The 18,467-nt window shown below is 35.5% G+C and overlaps 1 protein-coding gene across 5 annotated transcripts in view; it reads left to right on the top strand.

Moving 5' to 3' along the window:
* The window catches only part of VPS13A (vacuolar protein sorting 13 homolog A), a 241,445-nt gene that overhangs the window by 53,494 nt on the left and 169,484 nt on the right, over positions 1 to 18,467 (top strand). For all 5 annotated transcript variants that reach the window (XM_060014602.1, XM_060014599.1, XM_060014598.1 and 2 more), the window contains exons 18-20: positions 12,093 to 12,282; positions 12,369 to 12,483; positions 16,790 to 16,926. In XM_060014602.1, coding sequence (XP_059870585.1) covers positions 12,093 to 12,282; positions 12,369 to 12,483; positions 16,790 to 16,926 — 442 coding nt within the window. The remainder of the gene's footprint in view (positions 1 to 12,092; positions 12,283 to 12,368; positions 12,484 to 16,789; positions 16,927 to 18,467) is intronic.

Raw genomic sequence — 18,467 nt, 5'->3', positions numbered from 1 at the left:
CTCATTTATACATACATGTATTCTTTTTCATATTCTTTTCCATTATGGTTTATCACAGGATACTGAATATAGTTCCCTGTGCCATACAGTAGGACCTTGTTGTTTATGCATTCTATATATAATAGTTTGCATCTACTAATCCTAAACTCCCCCCTACACCTTGGCAACCACAGGTCTGTTCTCTATGTCTGTGAGTCTGTTTCTGTTTCATAGGTAAGTTCATTGGTGTCATCTTTTAGATTCCACATATAAATGATATTGTATGGGATTGTCTGTCTCTTTCTGACTTACCTCACTTAGTATGATAATCTTTAGGTCCATCCATGTTGCTGCAAATGGCATTATGTCATTCTTTTTTATGGCTGAGTAATATTCCATTGTATATACCTACCACATCTTCTTTATCCATTCCTCTGTTGATGGACGCTTAGGTTGTTTCCATGTCTTGGCTGTTGTAAACAGTGTTGCATTGAACATTGGGGTGCATGTATCTTTTCAAATTATAGTTTTCTCCAGATATATGCCCAGGAGTGGATTGCAGGATCATATAGAAACTCCAGTTTTAGTTTTTTGAGGAATCCCCGTACTGTTTTCCATAGTGGCTGTACCAATTTACATTCCCACCAACAGTATAGGAGGGTTCCCTTTTCTCCACACCCTTTCCAGAATTTATTATTTGTAGACTTTCTAATGATAGTCATTCTGACTAGTGTGAGGTGCTACCTTGTAGTTTTGACTTACATTTCTCTAATAATTAGTGATGTTGAGCATCTTTTCATCTGCCTGTTGGCCATCTGTATATCTTCTTTGGAGAAATGTCTACTTAGGTCTTCTGCCCATTTTTTGATTTACAGTGGTTTTGGTTTTTTTGTTGCTATTGTTACTGAATTGTATGAGCTGTTTGTATATTTTGGAAATTAAGCCCTTGTCAGTCGCATCATTTGCAAATATTTTCTCCCAGTCCGTAGGTTGTCTTTCCATATTGTTCATGGTTTCCTTTGCTGTACAAAAGGTTGTAAGTTTGATTAGGTCCCATTTGTTTATTTTTGCTTTTATTTCTATTGCCTTGGTAGACTGACCTAAGAAAACATTGGTATGATTTATGTCAGAGAATGTTTTCCTATATTCTCTTCTAGGAGTTTTATGGTGTCATGTCTTATATTTAAGTCTTTAAGCCATTCTGAGTTTATTTTTGTGTATGGTGTGAGAGTATGTTCCAAATTCATCGATTTACGTGCAGCTGTCCAAATTTTCCCAACACCATTTGCTAAAGATACTGTCTTTTCTCTATTGTATATTCTTCCCTCCTTTGTCGAAGATTAATTAACCATAGTTGTGTGAGTTTATTTCTGGGCTGTCTATTCTGTTCTGTTGATCCATATGTCCTTGTGTCAGTATCACACTGTTTTGTTTACTGTAGCTTTGTAGTACTGTCTGAATTCTGGGAGGGTTATGCCTCCTGCTGTGTTCTTTTTCTTCAGGATTTCTTTGGCAATTCTGGGTCTTTTATGGTTCCATGTAAAATTTAGGATTATTTGTTCTAGTTCTGTGAAAAATGTCATGGGTAGTTTGATAAGGATCTCATTAAATCTGTAGATTGCTTTGGGTAGTATGGCCATTTTAACAATATTAATTCTTCTAATCCAAAAGCATGGGATATCTTTCCATTTCTTTGAAGCATCTTCAGTTTACTTTATTAATGTTTTGTACTTTTCAGCATATGAGTCATTAACCTCCTTTGTGAAGTTTATTCCTATGTATTTTATTTTTTGATGCTATTTTGTAAGGAATTGTTTGTTTACATTCCCCTTCTGATATTTCATTGTTAGTGTAAAGAAATGCAACCAATTTCTGTATGCTAATCTTGTATCCTGCTACCTTGCTGAATTCGTTTATCAGTTCTAGTAGGTTTTTTTTGTGGAGTCTTTAGGGTTTTCTGTATATGGTATCATGTCACCTGCATATAATGACAACTTTACCTCTTCCCTACCAATTTGAATACCTTTTATTTCTTTTTCCTGTCTGATTGCTGTGGCTAGGACTTCCAGTACTATGTTGAAGAGAAGTGATAAGAGTGGGCATCCTTGTCTTGTTCTACATTTTAGCAGGAATTCTTCTGAGTATTATATTGCTGTGGGTTTGTCATAAATACCTCTTATTATGTTGAGATATGTTCTCTCTATACCCACTTTGGTAAGAGTTTTTATCATGAATGGATGTTGAATTTTATTGAATGCTTTTTTGCATGTATTGAGATGATCCTGTCGTTTTTGTTTTTTCTTTTGTTGATGTGGTGTATCAAATTGATTGATTTGTATTTGTTGAACCATCCTTGTGAACTTAGGATGAATCCCACTTGGTCGTGGTGTATGATCTTTTTTATGTATTGTTGAATTCAGTTTGCTAATATTTTGGTGAGAATTTTTACATCTATATTCAACAAAGATATTGGCCTATAATTTTCTTTTTGGTAGTGTCTTTGTCTGGTTTTGGTATCACGGTGATGTTGGCTTCACAGAATGTCTTTTGGAGTGTTACTTACTCTTCAGTCTTTTGGAAGAGTTTGAGAAGGATCGGTATAAGTTCTTCTTTGTATGTTTGGTGTAATTCACCTGTGAAGCCATCTGGCCCTGGACTTCTGTTTGTAGGGAGTTTGTTTCATTACAGATTCTGTTTCACTTCTAGTGATCAGTCTGTTCAAGTTATCTATTTTTTCTTGATTCCGTTTGGGTGGGCTGTATGTTTCTAGAAAGTTGTCCATTTCCTCTAGGTTGTCAAATTGGTTGACATATAATCATTCATAGTATTCTTTTATGGTTTTTTGTAATTCTGCAGTATCAGTTGTGATTTATTCTCTTTCATTTCTTATTTTGTTTATTTGGGTCTTGTCTCTTTTGTTCTTGGTGAGCCTGCTCAGAGGTGTGTCAATTTTGTTTACCCTTTCAAAGACCCAGGTCTTGGTTTTACTTATTTTTTTCTATTTTTTTTTAATCTCTATTTTATTTGTTTCCCCTCTGGTCTTTAATTGTCTCCTTCCTTCTGCTAACTTTAGGTATAGTTTGTTCTTCTTTTTCTGATTCTTTTAGGTGGTGGGTTAGGTTATTTGAGATTTTTCTTCTTTCTTAAAGAAGGCCTGTATTACTCTGAACTTCCCTCTAAGAACTGCTTTTGCTGCATCCCATAGATTTTGTTGGTTGTGTTTTCATTGTCCTTTGTCTCAAGGTATATTTTAATTTCTTCTTTGATTTCATTCTTGACCCATTGGATTTTTTAGTAGCATGTTGTTTAGTCTCCATGTAATTGTTTTTTTTCCTCATTTCTTTTTCTGTGGTTGATTTCTAGTTTCATGCTGTTGTGGTCATAATAGTTGTTGAGATAATTTCTATACTCTTGAATTTGTTGAGTCTTGTTTTGTGCCCTAGTATGTGGTCAATCCTAGAGAATGTTCCCTGTGCACTTGAATGTGTATTCTGGTTTTTTTGGATGTAATGTCCTAAAAATATCAATTAAGTCTAACTGTTGTATTTTATCATTTAGGATCTCTGTTGCCTTATTTTCTGTCTCAAAGATCTGTCCATTGATGTGAATGAGGTGTTAAAGTCTCCTACTACTATTGAATTCCCATCAGTTTCTCCCTTTATGTCTGTTAGTATTTGTTTTATGTATTTGGGTGCTCCTGTATTAGGTGCATATATATTGATGAGTGTAAAATCCTCTCATGTTCATCCTTTTATCATTATATAGTGTCCTTCTTTATCTTTCTTTCTTTACGGCATTTGTTTTAAAGTCTATTTTGTCTGATTCGAGTATTGCGACCCTCACTTTTTTGTCGTTTCTGTTTGCATGAAATATGTTTTCCGTCCCCTCACTTTCAATCTATGTGTGTCCTTTGCTCTAAGGTGGGTCTCTTGTAGGCAGCCTATTGTAGGCTCTTGTTTTTTTGATTCAGTCTGCCACTCTTTGTCTTTTGATTAGAGCATTTAGGCCATTGCCATTTAAGGTAATTATTGATAGATATGTATTTATTGCCTTTTTAAACCTTGTTTTCCAGTTGATTCTGTGTTTCTTCTTTGTTCCTTTCTTTTTCTTTTTCTTGGCCATGCCACACGGGTTGTGGGATCTTATTTCTCTGACCACGGATCGAACTCGGGCCCTTTTCAGTGAGAGCGCAGAGTCCTAACCACTGGACCTCCGGGGAATTCCCCTGCTTTTCTTTTTTGTGGTTTGATGATTTCCTTTTATTTTATGCCTTTGTTTTCTTCTTTTAGGTTTTAGTGAATGTATTGCAGGTTTTTCCTTTGTGGTTACCCTGTTTTTTAAGTATTTTTACCCCTTGCTATATACTTGCTTTAGACTGATAGTCATATAGGGTCAAACACATTGGAAAAAAAACAAAAACAAAGAATCTACCTTTTCTTACTCTTCTCCCCCACATTTTATGATTTTGAAGTCCTCTTTTACTTCTTCATGTTTATCCTTTTGCTGTTCATTGTGGTTATCATTGTTTTCACAAGGTTGTTTTGATTTTTTTAAATAAAAAAATGTACTGGCTTATTTAAGTGATTTACTTGCCAGTTGTGATTTTCTCTTTCCTATAGACTCTTGCTTCTTTTCTGTTTAGAAAAGACTTGTCAGTGTTTCTTTTAAGATAGGTTTAGTATTGCTGTATTCTTTTAGTTTTTGTTTGTCTGAGAAATTCTTTATCTCTCCTTCTATTCTAAATGATAATCCTGCTGGGTAGAGTATTCTAGGTTGCATATTTTCCCCTTTTAGGGTTTTGAATGTATCTTGCCATTCCCTTCTGGCCAAAAACATTTCTGTAGAGAAATCAGCCCATAGCCTTATGGGGATTCCCTTGTAATTAACTCTTAGTTTTTCTCTTGCTGCCTTTAGAATCCTCTCTTTATTTTTAACTTTTGACATTTTGATTATAATATGTCATGGTGTAGGTCTGTTTGGGACTCTCTGTGCTTTCCTGTTGCCTTTTTTAGTTGAGGGAAGTTTTCGGCCATAATTTCTTCAAATACTTTTTCAATCCCCTTGTCTCTTTCTTCTTCTTCTGTAATCCCTATTATGTGTAGATTGTATATTATCGCATAGGTCTCTTATATTGCTTTCATTTTTTTTTTCATTTGGCTTTCTGTCTGCTGTTCTGATTGGGTGATTTCCATTATTCTATCTTCCGGATCACTTATTCATTCTTCTGCATTATTCATTCTCCTGTTCATTGCCTTTAGCTCACTTTTTGTCCCAGCAAATGAGTTTTCTTGGCTCCTCCTTATATTTTCTAGTTCCTTTTTATAGTACTCTGCATTTCTGTCAATAGCTTTTCTTAATTCCTTCAGTATTTTCATTATCTCCTTTTTGAACTCAGTGTCTGTTAGACAGAAGATATCTGTTTCATTGTTTGTTCTTTCAGGGGAATTCTCTTGATCTTTTAACTGGGAGTGTTTCCTCTGCTTCTTCATTTTACTTATATTTCTCTTACTCTGTGAGTTTTAGAGAAACAATTGTCTACTGTGGTCTTGGAGGGCTTTTTATATGTGTGAGCATCCCTGGGTAGCTTGTGTGGGTTTATTATATTTGGTGTGAGGGCTGTTTTTAGTATGAATGCCTGTGGCCTTCTTTCCTCAGCATGTGCTGGCCGTTACCCCCATTAGTAGGGGGTGTGTAGATGCAGCTACTGGCACCCACTCCCAGGGCACTTGGTGGCAATGGCAGCTCGTGCACGCCTACAGAGCCCATGATGGCGGCGGAGGCGGCTCGCAACTGCTCCTGGAGCCTGCAAGGGTGGGAGCAGCAACTCAAGATTGCTCCTGGAGCCCAGGAGGGCAGCAGCGGCGGCTTGCAACCTATCCTGGAGCCTTTAGCGCCTCTTTTTAAAGACCACTAATCCCATGCATGAGGGCTCTGCCCTAATGACCTAATCACCTCCCGAAAGTCCTACCTCCAAATAACCATCACATTAGGCATTAACGTTTCAACAAATGAAATTTGAGGGACACAGACATTCACAGCATAGCAGCTTGTGTTAGTCCCCTGGCTCCAGGAAGCCACACCAGGAATATTGCCCACTGCTTTGCTAAGGAATGGGGATGATAGGCAGATAAACAGAAATGCCAGAGTGCTATCCTTCTGAAATTCAGCTGTCTTTACCTCTTTCATTTTTCCCTGGTTGCTGTAAGTTTTTTATTAAATTCCAGACTTGCAAGAAAGTTGATTCTGGGAGTTTTCGTTAGTTTAATCGTCATTTCAGTGGAGAAACTCGATTATTTGAGCACCTTTTTCTGTCACTTCCAAAGACAATACTTATCCATTAACTTTTTTTTTAAAGGCTTTATTATTTTAGAGCAGTTTGAAGTTTACAACAAAGTTTAGAGGGAGGTATAGACATTTCTCATATACCTTCTACCCCTACACATACAGAGCCCCCCTGCAATTATCAACACCACTCACCAGAATAGCACATTTTTACTAAAAATGAACCTACACTGGCATAATCACCCAAAGTTCATAGTTTACATCATGGTGCACTCTTGTTGTACATTCTGTGGTATGGACAACATAGAATGACAAGTGTCCATTGTTACAGTATCACACACAGTATTTTCACTGCTCTAAAAATCCTGCGTTCCGCTATTCATTCCTTACTCACTCCCCCAACCACTGATTGTTTTACTGTGTTCATAGTTTTGCCTTTTTTAGAATGCCCTGTAGTTGAAATCATACAGTGTGTAGCCTGGCTTCTTTCACTTAGTGATATGCATTTAAGCTTCCTATATGTCTTTTCATGAATTGATAACTCATGGTTTTTAGCACTTAATAACATTACATTGTCTGGATGTACCACAGTTTGTTTATCCATTCACCTACTGAAGGACATCTTGGTTGCTTCTATGTTTTGGCAGTTATGAATATAACTGTTGTAAACAGCTGTGTAGGTTTTATATGGACATAAGTTTTCAGCTCCTTTGGGTAAATATCAAGGAGCCGATTGTTGGATCACATGGTAAAAATATGCTTAATTTTGTAAGAAACCACCAAACTTTCTTCTAAAGTGACTGTACCATTTTGAATTCCCACCAGCAATGTATGAGAGTTCCTATTGCTCCATCTACATCCTTGTCATTACTTGGTGTTGTCATTATTCCAGATTTTGGCCATTCTAATATGTATGTAGTTGTATGTCACTGTTGTTTTAATTTTCATTTCCATGATGACATATGATGTAGAGCATCTTTTCATATGCTTATTTGTCAGTCTTACTTGGTGAGGTGTCTGTTAAGATCTTTAGCCCATTTTTTAATTGTGTTGTTTGTTTTCTTCTTGTTGAGTTTAAAGTGTTCTTTATATATTTTAGATAACAGGTCCTTATCAGATGTGTTGTTCGCAAATATTTTCTCCTATTCTGTGGCTTATTTTCTTATTCTCTTAAAATTAATATCTACCATAATTGTTACTCTTTTCTATTTATTGCCCTTGTTCTTTGTTCCTGTTTTTGTCTATCATGTCTTTTCTTCTTTTTGCAGTTTAATTGAACATTTTGTATGATTCCATTTTCTCTCTTTTCTTGGCACATCAGTTAAAATTTTTTAAACTTTTTTTAGTGGTTGCCCTAGAGCATTTAATATACTTTTTTGTTTGTTTTTTTTATTTTATTTTATTTTTTTAAAAAATGTTTAATTTTTATTGGAGTATAGTTGATTTAAAATGTGTTAGTTTCTGCTGTACAGCAAAGTAAAAAACTTATACATATACACAAAAAGAATCTTTTCTAGATTCTTTTCCCATATAGGTCATTACAGAATATTGAATAGAGTTCCCTGTGTTATTCGGTAGGTCTTCATTAGATATCTATTTTATATATAGTAGTATGTATAGCTTTTTTTTTGCCTTTTTATTTATTTAATTTTTTTTTAACATCTTTATTGTGGAATGCCTTTTTTCTTTTTTTTCTTTTTTTTTTTTGCGGTACACGGGCCTCTCACTGCTGTGGCCTCTCCCGTTGTGGAGTATAGGCTCCAGACGTGCAGGCTCAGTGTCCATGGCTCACGGGCCCAGCTGCTCCGCGGCATGTGGGATCTTCCTGGACTGGGGCACGAACCTGTGTCCCCTGCATCGGCAGACGGACTCTCAACCACTGCGCCACCAGGGAAGCCCCTTTCTTTTAAAAAAAAAAAAAGTCTTTATTGGAGTATAATTGCTTTACAATGGTCTGTTAGTTTCTGCTTTATAACAAAGTGAATCAGTTATACATATGTCCCCATATCTCTTCCCTCTTGTGTCTGCCTCCCTCCCTCCCATCCTCCCTATCTCACCCCTCTAGGTGGTCACAAAGCACCGAGCTGATCTCCCTGTGCTGTGCGGCTGCTTCCCACTAGCTATCTATTTTACATTTGGTAGCGTATATATGTCCATGCCACTCTCTCACTTTATCCCAGCTTACCCTTCCCCCTCCCCGTATCCTCAAGTCCATTCTCTAGTAGGTCTGTGTCTTTATTCCTGTCTTGTCCCTAGGTTCTTCATGACCTGTCTTTTTTTTGTTGTTTTTTAGACTCCGTATATATGTGTTAACATACGGTATTTGTTTTTCTCTTTCTGACTTACTTCACTCTGTATGACAGACGCTAGGTCCATCCATCTCACTACAAATAACTCAATTTCGTTTCTTTTTTTTTTTTTTAAACAACTGATCTAAGTCTGCTTTGAAATAATACTATACTATCTCACAGGTAATGTGAGTACCCAGTAATAACAAAATATCTTAATTCCTTCCTCTAATCCTTTGTGTCATTCCTGTTATTCAATACACTCTTAGATTATTAACAATGAACATACTAATAATCTGTTAGGACAATTAAATGTTTGCATTTTACCCTCACTTTCCTACTTCAGTGCTCTTTCTTTATGTAATCTGAGTTTCCAACTTACATTTACTTTCTTCTCTCTATGTAACTACTTTTAATATTTCTTGAAAGGCAGGTCTAATGACAACAATTTTTCTCCATTTTTGTTTGCCTGAGGAAGTCTTTATTTCTTCTTTACTTTTGGAGGGAAAGTTCATGGGGTACAGAATTCTAGTTTAGAGTTTTTTGCTCTTACACTTTAAAATATTTGTTATACCCTGTTCTTGCTAGTATGGTTTCTGAGAATGTGGAAGTAATTCTTATCTTTGCTTCTCTATAAGTAAGGATTTTTTTCCCCTCTAGCTCTTTTTAGGACTTTTTTCTTTATATTTCATTCTCTGTAGTTTGAAAATATGCCTAGGTGCAGTGGGTTTTTTTTGCTTTTTGTTTTGTATGTTTTGTGGGTTTTTTTAGCATTTATTCTGCTTGATGTTCTCTGAGCTTCCTAAATCTGCTATTTAGTATCTGATATTAATTTGGAGAAATTCTCAATCATTATTGATTGAAATATTTCTTCTGTTCCTTTCTCTCTTCTCCTTCTGGTATTCCCATTACTTGTACAGTACAACTTTTGTAGTTATGCATGGATATTCTCTTCTGATTTTTTAGAAATGCTTTCTGTATTTTTATGATTTTTCTGATCTCTTCTCCAGCTCAGGGATTTCCTTAGCTGTGCAACTGTGCAGTCTCCTAATAAACCCATCAAAGTCATTCTTGTTACAGTGATTTTTATCTTTAGCATTCATTTTTGGTTTTCTTAGGATTTCCATCTCTCCGTTTACATTGTTCATCTGTTCTTGCAGATTGTCTACTTTATCTGTTAGACATATTAACCGTTGGACATATTAATTGTAGTTGCTTTAAATTTCTAGTCATGTAATTCCAGCATCCCTGCCATGTTTGGTTCTGATGCTTGCTCTGTCACTTCAAATTGTGTTTTTTGCCTTTTTGTATGCCTTGTTATTTTTTCCTGATAGCCAGACCTTATATACTGGGTAAAAGGAATTGCTGTAAATAGGTCCTTAATAATTTGGTTATAAGATGTGGGAGAAAGGGAAGAGTTCTGTAGTTCTGTGATGAGCTCTCAGTCTTTGAATGAGCCTGTGCTTCTGTACTGTGAACTTAACAAGAGTTTCTCAATTTTTTTCCCTACCCCCTTAGGGGGATAGAATGGGTACTATGGGCTGGAGTTGGGTATTTCCCTCCCCCCATATGGAGTGGTAGACTTGACTGGAGTTGGATATTTCCCTTCCCTTGGTCATTTTGGCTCTGGTAATACCCCATTAGGTAAGGCTCTAGTTAACTCGTTTCTCCAGAGGGCAGGCTTTGTGAAGAACAATAGAGTGCTCTGGCATATTTTTAAATGGTTCATCGTCCTCTCCACTTGCCTGAGGAGGGGATATTTCTCCAATATTTACTGTGGGAACCTGGTCGAATTCTTGGAGGTGTATCTCAAATTATTTGGGGGACTCCCCTGTGGCTGGGTCCCCTTAGAGTTTTTTATTTTAATTAATTTTCATTGGAGTATAGTTGCTTTACAATATCGTGTTACTTTCTGATGTACAAGAAAGTGAATCAGTTATATATATATACATATATCCACTCTTTTTAAAATTTCCTTCACATTTAGGTCACCACAGATCATTGAGTAGGGTTCCCTGTGCTAAATAGTAGGTTCTCATTAGTTATCTATTTTATACATAGCAGTGTATATATGTCAATCTCAATCTCCCAATTCGTCCCCCTTCTCCCCGCCCCCGCTTAGTAACCATAAGGTCTCTACATCTGTGACTCTTATTTCTGCTTTGCCAATAAGTTCACCTGTACCATTTTTCTAGATTCCACGTATAAATGATATTATACAGTATTTGTTTTTCTCTTTCTGACTTACTTCACTCTGTATGACAATCTCTAGGTCCATTCATGTCTCCTCAAATGGCACTGTTTCATTCCTTTTTATGGCTGAGTAATATTCCATTGTATATATGTATCATTTCTTCTTTATCCATTCCTCTGTCAGTGGACATTTAGGTTGCTTCTGTGTCCTGGCTATTGTACCTAGTGCTGCAGTGAACATCAGGGTGCATGCATCCTTTCCAATTACGGTTTTCTCTGGATATATGCCTAGGAGTGGGATTGCTGGGTCATCTGGTAGCTCTATTTTTAGTTTTTTAAGGAACCGGCATACAGTTCTCCATAGTGGCTGTACCAATTTACATTCCCACCAGCAGTGTAGGAAGGTTCCCTTTCCTCCACACCCTCTCCAACATTTATTGTTTGTTGATTTTTTGATGATGGCCATTCTGCCCGGTGTCAGGTAATAGTTCCCTCTGGAGTTTTTAACTCTCAGAGTTGTCCACACTAAGTCTCCAGCAATTCAGTTACAGTTTAGGTTTTCCAACCTTGGCTCTAGTGTCCGTGGTGGTTTCCTTTTTGCAGATCTCTGCTCTGGCAAGCCATGACTCCACTCCCTGTCTGTGTCTTCAGCCTTAGGGGCAGCAGTTTGCCCTATGTACTCCCCTCTCTTACATATTGAAGAAGAGTTGTTGATTTTTTGGTTTGTTCAGCCTTTTACTTATTGTTAATATGGAGTGGTGACTTCAGACTCCTTTCATAGGGAACCAGAAACCCCTGACCCTTCAAAAGCTTCTTAATCTGGAAATCAACATGTGAATAGAGTTCTTTGTGAATTAATCTATGTCAGTTTAGATCTAATAGTTGTGTATTTTCTTCGGTGTGCATGGAATGGAGTAGCAAGAAATGCAAAGTGAAATTTTTTTTTAAAATAAATTTATTTTAATTTTTGGCTATGTTGGGTCTTTGTTGCTACGTGCGGGCTTCCTTTAGTTGCAGGAAGTGGGGGCTGCTCTTCGTTGCAGTGTGCGGGCTTCTCGTTGGCAGTGGCTTCTTGTGTTGCGGAGCAGGGGCTCTAGGCGCACGGGCTTCAGTAGTCGTGGCTCGCAGGCTCAGTAGTTGTGGCTCGTGGGCTCAGTAGCTCTGTGGCATGTGGGATCTTCCTGGACCAGGGCTCAAACCCATGTCCGCTGCATTGGCAGGTGGATTCTTAACCACTGCGCTACCAGGGAAGCCCTAAAGTGCAATTGTTTTTATTTTATTATTTTTAATTTGAAAAATACTTTAAAATTGTACTGATTGCTAATTTCTGTCCTATCTTTTTTCATGCAGATTCGAAACCAAAATAGGTTCATTTCATATTACTGGCTTACCAGATAATTCAACAAAACCCCGCCTCCTGTCTTCATTGGATGATGCTGCATCACTCTTGCGAATTATATTTGAGATAAATCCATTAGATGAAACTGTTGCTCAAAGGTGTATCATAGAAGCTGAACCTTTAGAAATGCTATATGATGCAGTAAGCATTTTTGTAATTCCTAAGTTTTAATATATTTCAATTTGCCTTGAGTTTGTGCCTCATGTTAATGATGCTTATTTTAACAGAGAACAGTAAATAGTATAGTGGAATTCTTCAGACCTCCAAAAGATGTAAATCTAGCACAGCTGACTTCAGTGACTTTGACAAAACTTGAAGAATTTCGTGATAAGACAGCAGCAGGTAAATGCCAGTATTAATGTTGGTGAATTAAGTACTTATCCTATACTAAACTTTCAGTCATGTTATGCTGATTTTGGTAAAGTATTTTTTGAGTTTATATTTCTAGACTAGATACAGTTTTAGTTGAAGCTAATTTGGTACCTTTATATTTAAATTTAGATATAATGATAATCATTTCTTACACTTAGAAAGGTCTAACCTATGTACCACATTCAAGTTAATTGCAAAATTTTTTTAGGATTTTTGAAATTCTGTTTATGACAGAAACTGGCCTGTCATTTTCCTTTCTTGTAATGACTTCCAGATTTTAGTATATTGGCCTCAGAAAATAAAAGTTCCATCCTTTATTCTTTGGAGAATTTGTGTAAGATTGGTTTGTTCAGCCAATTGGTTTGTTGGGTCTCATTTCTTCTTTCAGTGTTTGGCATAATTTGGGTTTGGAGATTTCTTTGGGGGAGACTTTAAATTAGAGATTCCATTTTCAAAATATAGTGGACTATAGAGATGATCTCTGTGGTTTTTAATGCTTTGTAGTTTGTTGAGACTTGCTTTCTGGCTCAATATATGGTAATTTAAAAAATATTCCATATATGTTTGAAAAGCATATCTTTTTAATATCTATACGTATCCTTTAAGTCACATTTGTTTATCATGTACTTCAAATCTTTTGTATCCTTACTGGATTTTTTTCCTTCTTGTTTCACCATATTCTAACAGTTATTTAGAGAAATATATGAAGAACACCAAACTTTCCATTTGGATTTGTCTATTTCATGTAGATCTTTGATTTTCTTCCTTATAAAGTTTGGTGCTATATTAGTTACATGCAGAGATATTTTTTCCCCAATGAACCAAATCTTTTATCTGGATGAAGTTGTCAATATTTTTAGTAATGCTTTAATTTTTTAATATTTTTTCTTTTTTTGTTCTGATATTAGTATGGATATTCTAGGTTTCTTTTGGTTATAATTTGCCTGCTGTATTTTTTTTATTCCTTTACTTACTTTTTCCCTCTATCTTTATTTTTAGATGTGTCATGTCAACAACATATAGTGGGATGTTTTTCAAGCTGTGATACTGACAGTCATATTTCTTGATCTTTCTTTCCTGCCTTTGGATAAATTCTAGCATTACTTCCGCCACTCCCACCCTTGTACCATTTGAAACTTAAATATTCTCTTTCTCTTTTTACTGTAGTAATTAAAACACAAATTTTTGTTGCGATAAAATGTAATAAAACATTTTACCTTCTCCCAGTCATTGCAAGGAACACTTTAGAACACTTGAACTCCTTTCACCATCCTCATTACTTACATGCTGTTGTTATTTTTTTCTTGTTTTAACTTCATAGAACAATTTTTGTTTGTAGAGTCAATGCATTGGTTTATAATTACCTATATATCAACTACTTTCTTTGCTCTTCATTCCTATTTGAACTTAACACCCTTTATCTGGAATTATTTCCTTTCTTTAGGTAGTTCATTTATACATTGTTTTCTTTATTGAGAGTCTGCTGATGGCAAACTTTTTTGTTTGTTGTATCGTTTGGTTTTGGTCTGAAAGTAATTGTCCTCAGTTTTGAAGGATATTTTTTACTGGATATGTAATTCAGAGTTGATGATTATATTGTTCTTAGCACACTGAAGTGACCATTCTACTGTCTTTTGGCTCCTGTTACTGATGTTGAAAATTCAGGTGTTAGTGTGTTTGCTGCTTCTTTGTAGATTATCCTTTTTCTTTTACATTTAAGATGTTTTTATCTTTTATATTCTATAGGTTCAGTATGATGTATCCAACTGTGGACCAATCTGAGGATTGGTAGATTTAATTATTTCTAGAAAATCCATCTGGAAAATTTCTAGCCATTAACTCTTCAGATTTTTTTTCTCTTGATTCTCTTCTTCTGGAACTCTGGATAAATATATTTTAGCTTTTTTTACTCTGTCATTCTTAACTTATATATTTTGTTTTCTTTCCATCTGTTTTTCCTGTGTTGCATGCTGGGTAATTTCCTTTAATTTATCTTCTGATTTTTACTGAATCCCTCTTCAGCTGTCTAATGTGCTTAATAATCTTCCCATTGTGTTTAATTTCAACGATTATATTTTCATTTTAGGAATTCTGCTTTGTTATATTTAAAATCTGATTTTTTATTCTTTATAGTTCTCTTTCCCATGGATATATTCAAACTTGTCTTTTATTTCTTCAAACATTATAAGCACAGTTGACCCTTGAATAATGCGAGAGTTAATCTGTATAATCTGCAGTGGGCCGTCTGTATCTGTAGTTCTTCCACATCCCCGCATTCAACCAACCAGACACCATGTAGTAATGTAAATATTTACTTTTGAAAAATATTCTTGTGTAAGTGGACTCACCTGTGTTGTTCAAGGGTCAACTATATAGTTATTTTATATTGTCTCACCAGATAATTATCTCTTCAGTTCCATTATGTTAAGACTTTTGTGTTTTTATTTCTCCTCTCTTTTATTTCTGCTGTTTCTTATATTCATGTTAACCTTTGTCTTTTTGTTGAGTTTTGATTGTGAGCTGCTCATTTTTATTGGAAAATTATTTGGGAGAATTCCCTGAAGTCTAGGATAAATGGACTTTCATTCAGGGAAGAATTTCATTTTTTCCTGCCAGGTATCTCGAGCATGTTGGTGGGACCACTATCTAAAGTCATTACTTGAAATATTTTGGAATGACAAAAGTTGTGCTACATATCCACTTGAGGACTGTATTGTGATTATGATTCACAGAGAGACTACCCATTTTTCCCAGTTTTTCTCAGAGACATTCTTTGCATTCTATGGGTAGGTTTTAGGGACAGGGAGGTTTAACTTCTGGATTACTCTTACTTTGAGTATGTACCTTTTAGATCCCAGATTTATGAAAAGAACTCCTGCTAGACTCATTTTTTTTTTTTTTTTTTTTTGCGGTACGCGGGCCTCTCACTGCTGTGGCCTCTCCCGTTGCGGAGCACAGGCTCCGGACGCGCAGGCTCAGCGGCCATGGCTCACGGGCCCAGCCGCTCCACGGCATGTGGGATCTTCCCGGACCGGGGCACGAACCCGTGTCCCCTACATCGGCAGGCGGACTCTCAACCACTGCGCCACCAGGGAAGCCCTAGACTCCTCATTTTTGTCATCTGTTCTTTTTCTTTTTTATTTATTTATTTATATTTATTTTTATTTTTGGCTGTGTTGGGTCTTCGTTTCTGTGTGTGGGCTTTCTCTAGTTGCAGCGAGCAGGGGCCACTCGTCATCGCGGTGCGCAGGCCTCTCACTGTCACGGCCTCTCTTGTTGCAGAGCACAAGCTCCAGACCCACAGGCTCAGTAGTTGTGGCTCACGGGCCTAATTGCTCCGTGGCATGTGGGATCTTCCCAGACCAGGGCTCGAACCCGTGTCCCCTGCATTGGCAGGCAGATTCTCAACCACTGCGCCACCAGGGGAGCCCTGTCATCTGTTCTTTATACTCTGTGAGGCTATGGAAAGGAGTTCCAGAGTTTACCAAGTGCAGAAAATGGTCTCAGGATAAAATTTTTATGGCTCCCATTTAAATCTGTTAGGTTTTCTCTTTCAATCTGATTTTTGGCTTCATAGATCCTTACTTTCTTGCCTCCTCTTAGTGTTTTTAGTAGGTTTCGTTGTTGCTGTTTGTTTGTTTTGCTTTATATCCAACCATTTTTGTTGCTTTTAGTGGAAGAGTAGGTTTGCCTACCTATTTATTCATGTTACCAAGATTTAGAAATCTAGTTAAATGTTTTAGTATAAGTTCAAGACTTTATCTTAGTTGAAATTCACTTTGGTAGATTCATCCATTTTCATAGAAAGTTCTGGTTGCTTTTTCTGGTTTACATACAGTTTTATTGAAGATGATTTAATAATCCAGGATTTTCATTGTCTCAGAGTAATATAAAGATCAAGTATCATTGTTCAGTATGGTAGAAGTAGCTGTATTAAGTTCACGAATTGGGAAGAATTATATAGATTCTAATATTTCATGTAACTTAATTTTTTTAGATGTGTATCTCCCCAGTTTTCCCAAATTGGGTTTATGGGTCAAAAACTTCTTTTTGAAGAAGTATTCCAGTTTTGTACTCAGTTATATTTAATGAGTATACACATTGACTAACAAATATCTTACTTTATATTGAAAATATTTTGCTCAAGTTTATTTTAAAATTAATACTAATTTCACATTATTTTAAGGTTGTGCTACCAATTCATGTGTTTAATGATTCTCTATTTCTTGAGTAATTTGTGAAAACAATTCATTTTAAAGATGTAACTTTTATGCAGGTCTGCTGTATATTATTGAAACACAGAAAGTTCTTGATCTCAAAATTAATTTGAAGGCTTCATATATTATTATCCCACAAGATGGAATTTTTAACCCTACATCAAATCTGCTTCTTTTGGATCTTGGTCATCTAAAGGTATATACTACTAATAATTATTTTATAATATGACACGGTGTTTCTTTGTTTAAGATGTATTTTGGTTTTTAGAGGTTTGATTTGGTATACTAATTTTTAGCTTAATAGCAGAAACTAGGATTTGAGGAATCTTCCCTTCTGGCAAGTAAAGTGAAGTTTCATTTAATTAGATAGTTTCCCTACATTTCTAATAGGAAAATGACCAATTGAATGCTGAAGGTCAGGGGTGAACCTAAGAATTATATTTATAAAATTTGAGAGTAATGCTTGAGGAGTTTATTTCCTTTTCAATTTAAATTTATTACTTGGTCAATTAAAGTGTGTGGAGTGGAAGGGAGTTCTGGAAGTAATCAAATATATATTCATCCTTCTGAAATTTTTTGTGTATGTACTTTAGATATTGGCATTTTAATATTTCTATTAAAGAATCCTAAAATTGAGAGATGGTCTTCTTGCATTTTGCTTCTTATTCAATTATGTATGATTTTTCCCCTCAGTTTTGAGTAGAGAATACTTTTTTTTCGGTGTTTCTAGATCTATGCTGTTCAGTGTGGTACCCACTGGCCACATGTATTTGTTTAAGTTGATAAAAATTTTTAAAAATTCAGTTCCTTAGTTACATTAGCCACATTCAAGTGTTTAATAGTCACAGATGGCTAGTGGCTACTGTATTAGAACAGATGGAGAACAATTCCATCATCATAGAAAGTTCTGTTGGACAGCAGTACTCCAGATCATGAAATGTAGAGGAATAACTTTAACAATTTAAAGACCCAGAAGGGATGGATAATATTGGAATGCTCTTTCTGGCTACCTAACAAATTCGTGCCTTTCCTTAATATTGACATTCTCCTTTATTATATATATATATATTTTTTTTTGTTTTTACTCTTCAGTTAGTAATTATGTAGACACTGCTGGATTTACATTTATAATAAAATTTTATACAGATAATTATTCATATTTGAACTTAGTTATGGAATTGGTTTATGGGCAGTACGGTATAGTGGAAACAGCCAGTGGAAAGGTATAGTGGTCAGAAGGGTATCTCTAATTTTATGACCTGAGGCAATTTGCTTAACCTTTTGCCTAAAATTTATTACCTTTCAAACAGATAATCAATTTTGACTGTCTACTTCACATGAACTATGTAAAATAAAGGGGAAATGTTAAAATAAAAAATATATATACACATACATGTATGTGTGTGTGTATACATATATATATATATATATAAATATGAATTAATAAGATCTTTATATACTACTGTGAAGTGATCTCCAGGATACCTGAGTGAAAACAGTAGTATGCATAGTATACCAAGCAAGGGGAAGTACAACTATAACTTGCTTGGGGTTGCATAAATGGCAGAGCTGGAAGTAAAATTCAGGTACACTAATATTTAATTGTGGACTCTCACTTCTTCTTATAAAGTTATCTAAATATCTGTCATCGTGCCATGGAAACATTTTGTAAGTTATATTTTTCTCTTAATTTTGTTTTTAATAAAAAGACTTCTTAGCAGATTAAAAAAATTTTTA

Source organism: Delphinus delphis, chromosome 6 (genome assembly GCF_949987515.2).
Source record: "Delphinus delphis chromosome 6, mDelDel1.2, whole genome shotgun sequence".
Taxonomy (NCBI): domain Eukaryota; kingdom Metazoa; phylum Chordata; class Mammalia; order Artiodactyla; family Delphinidae; genus Delphinus; species Delphinus delphis.
The sequence above is the reverse complement of the archived record's forward strand: the minus strand, read 5'-3'. Positions and strand labels throughout refer to the sequence as shown.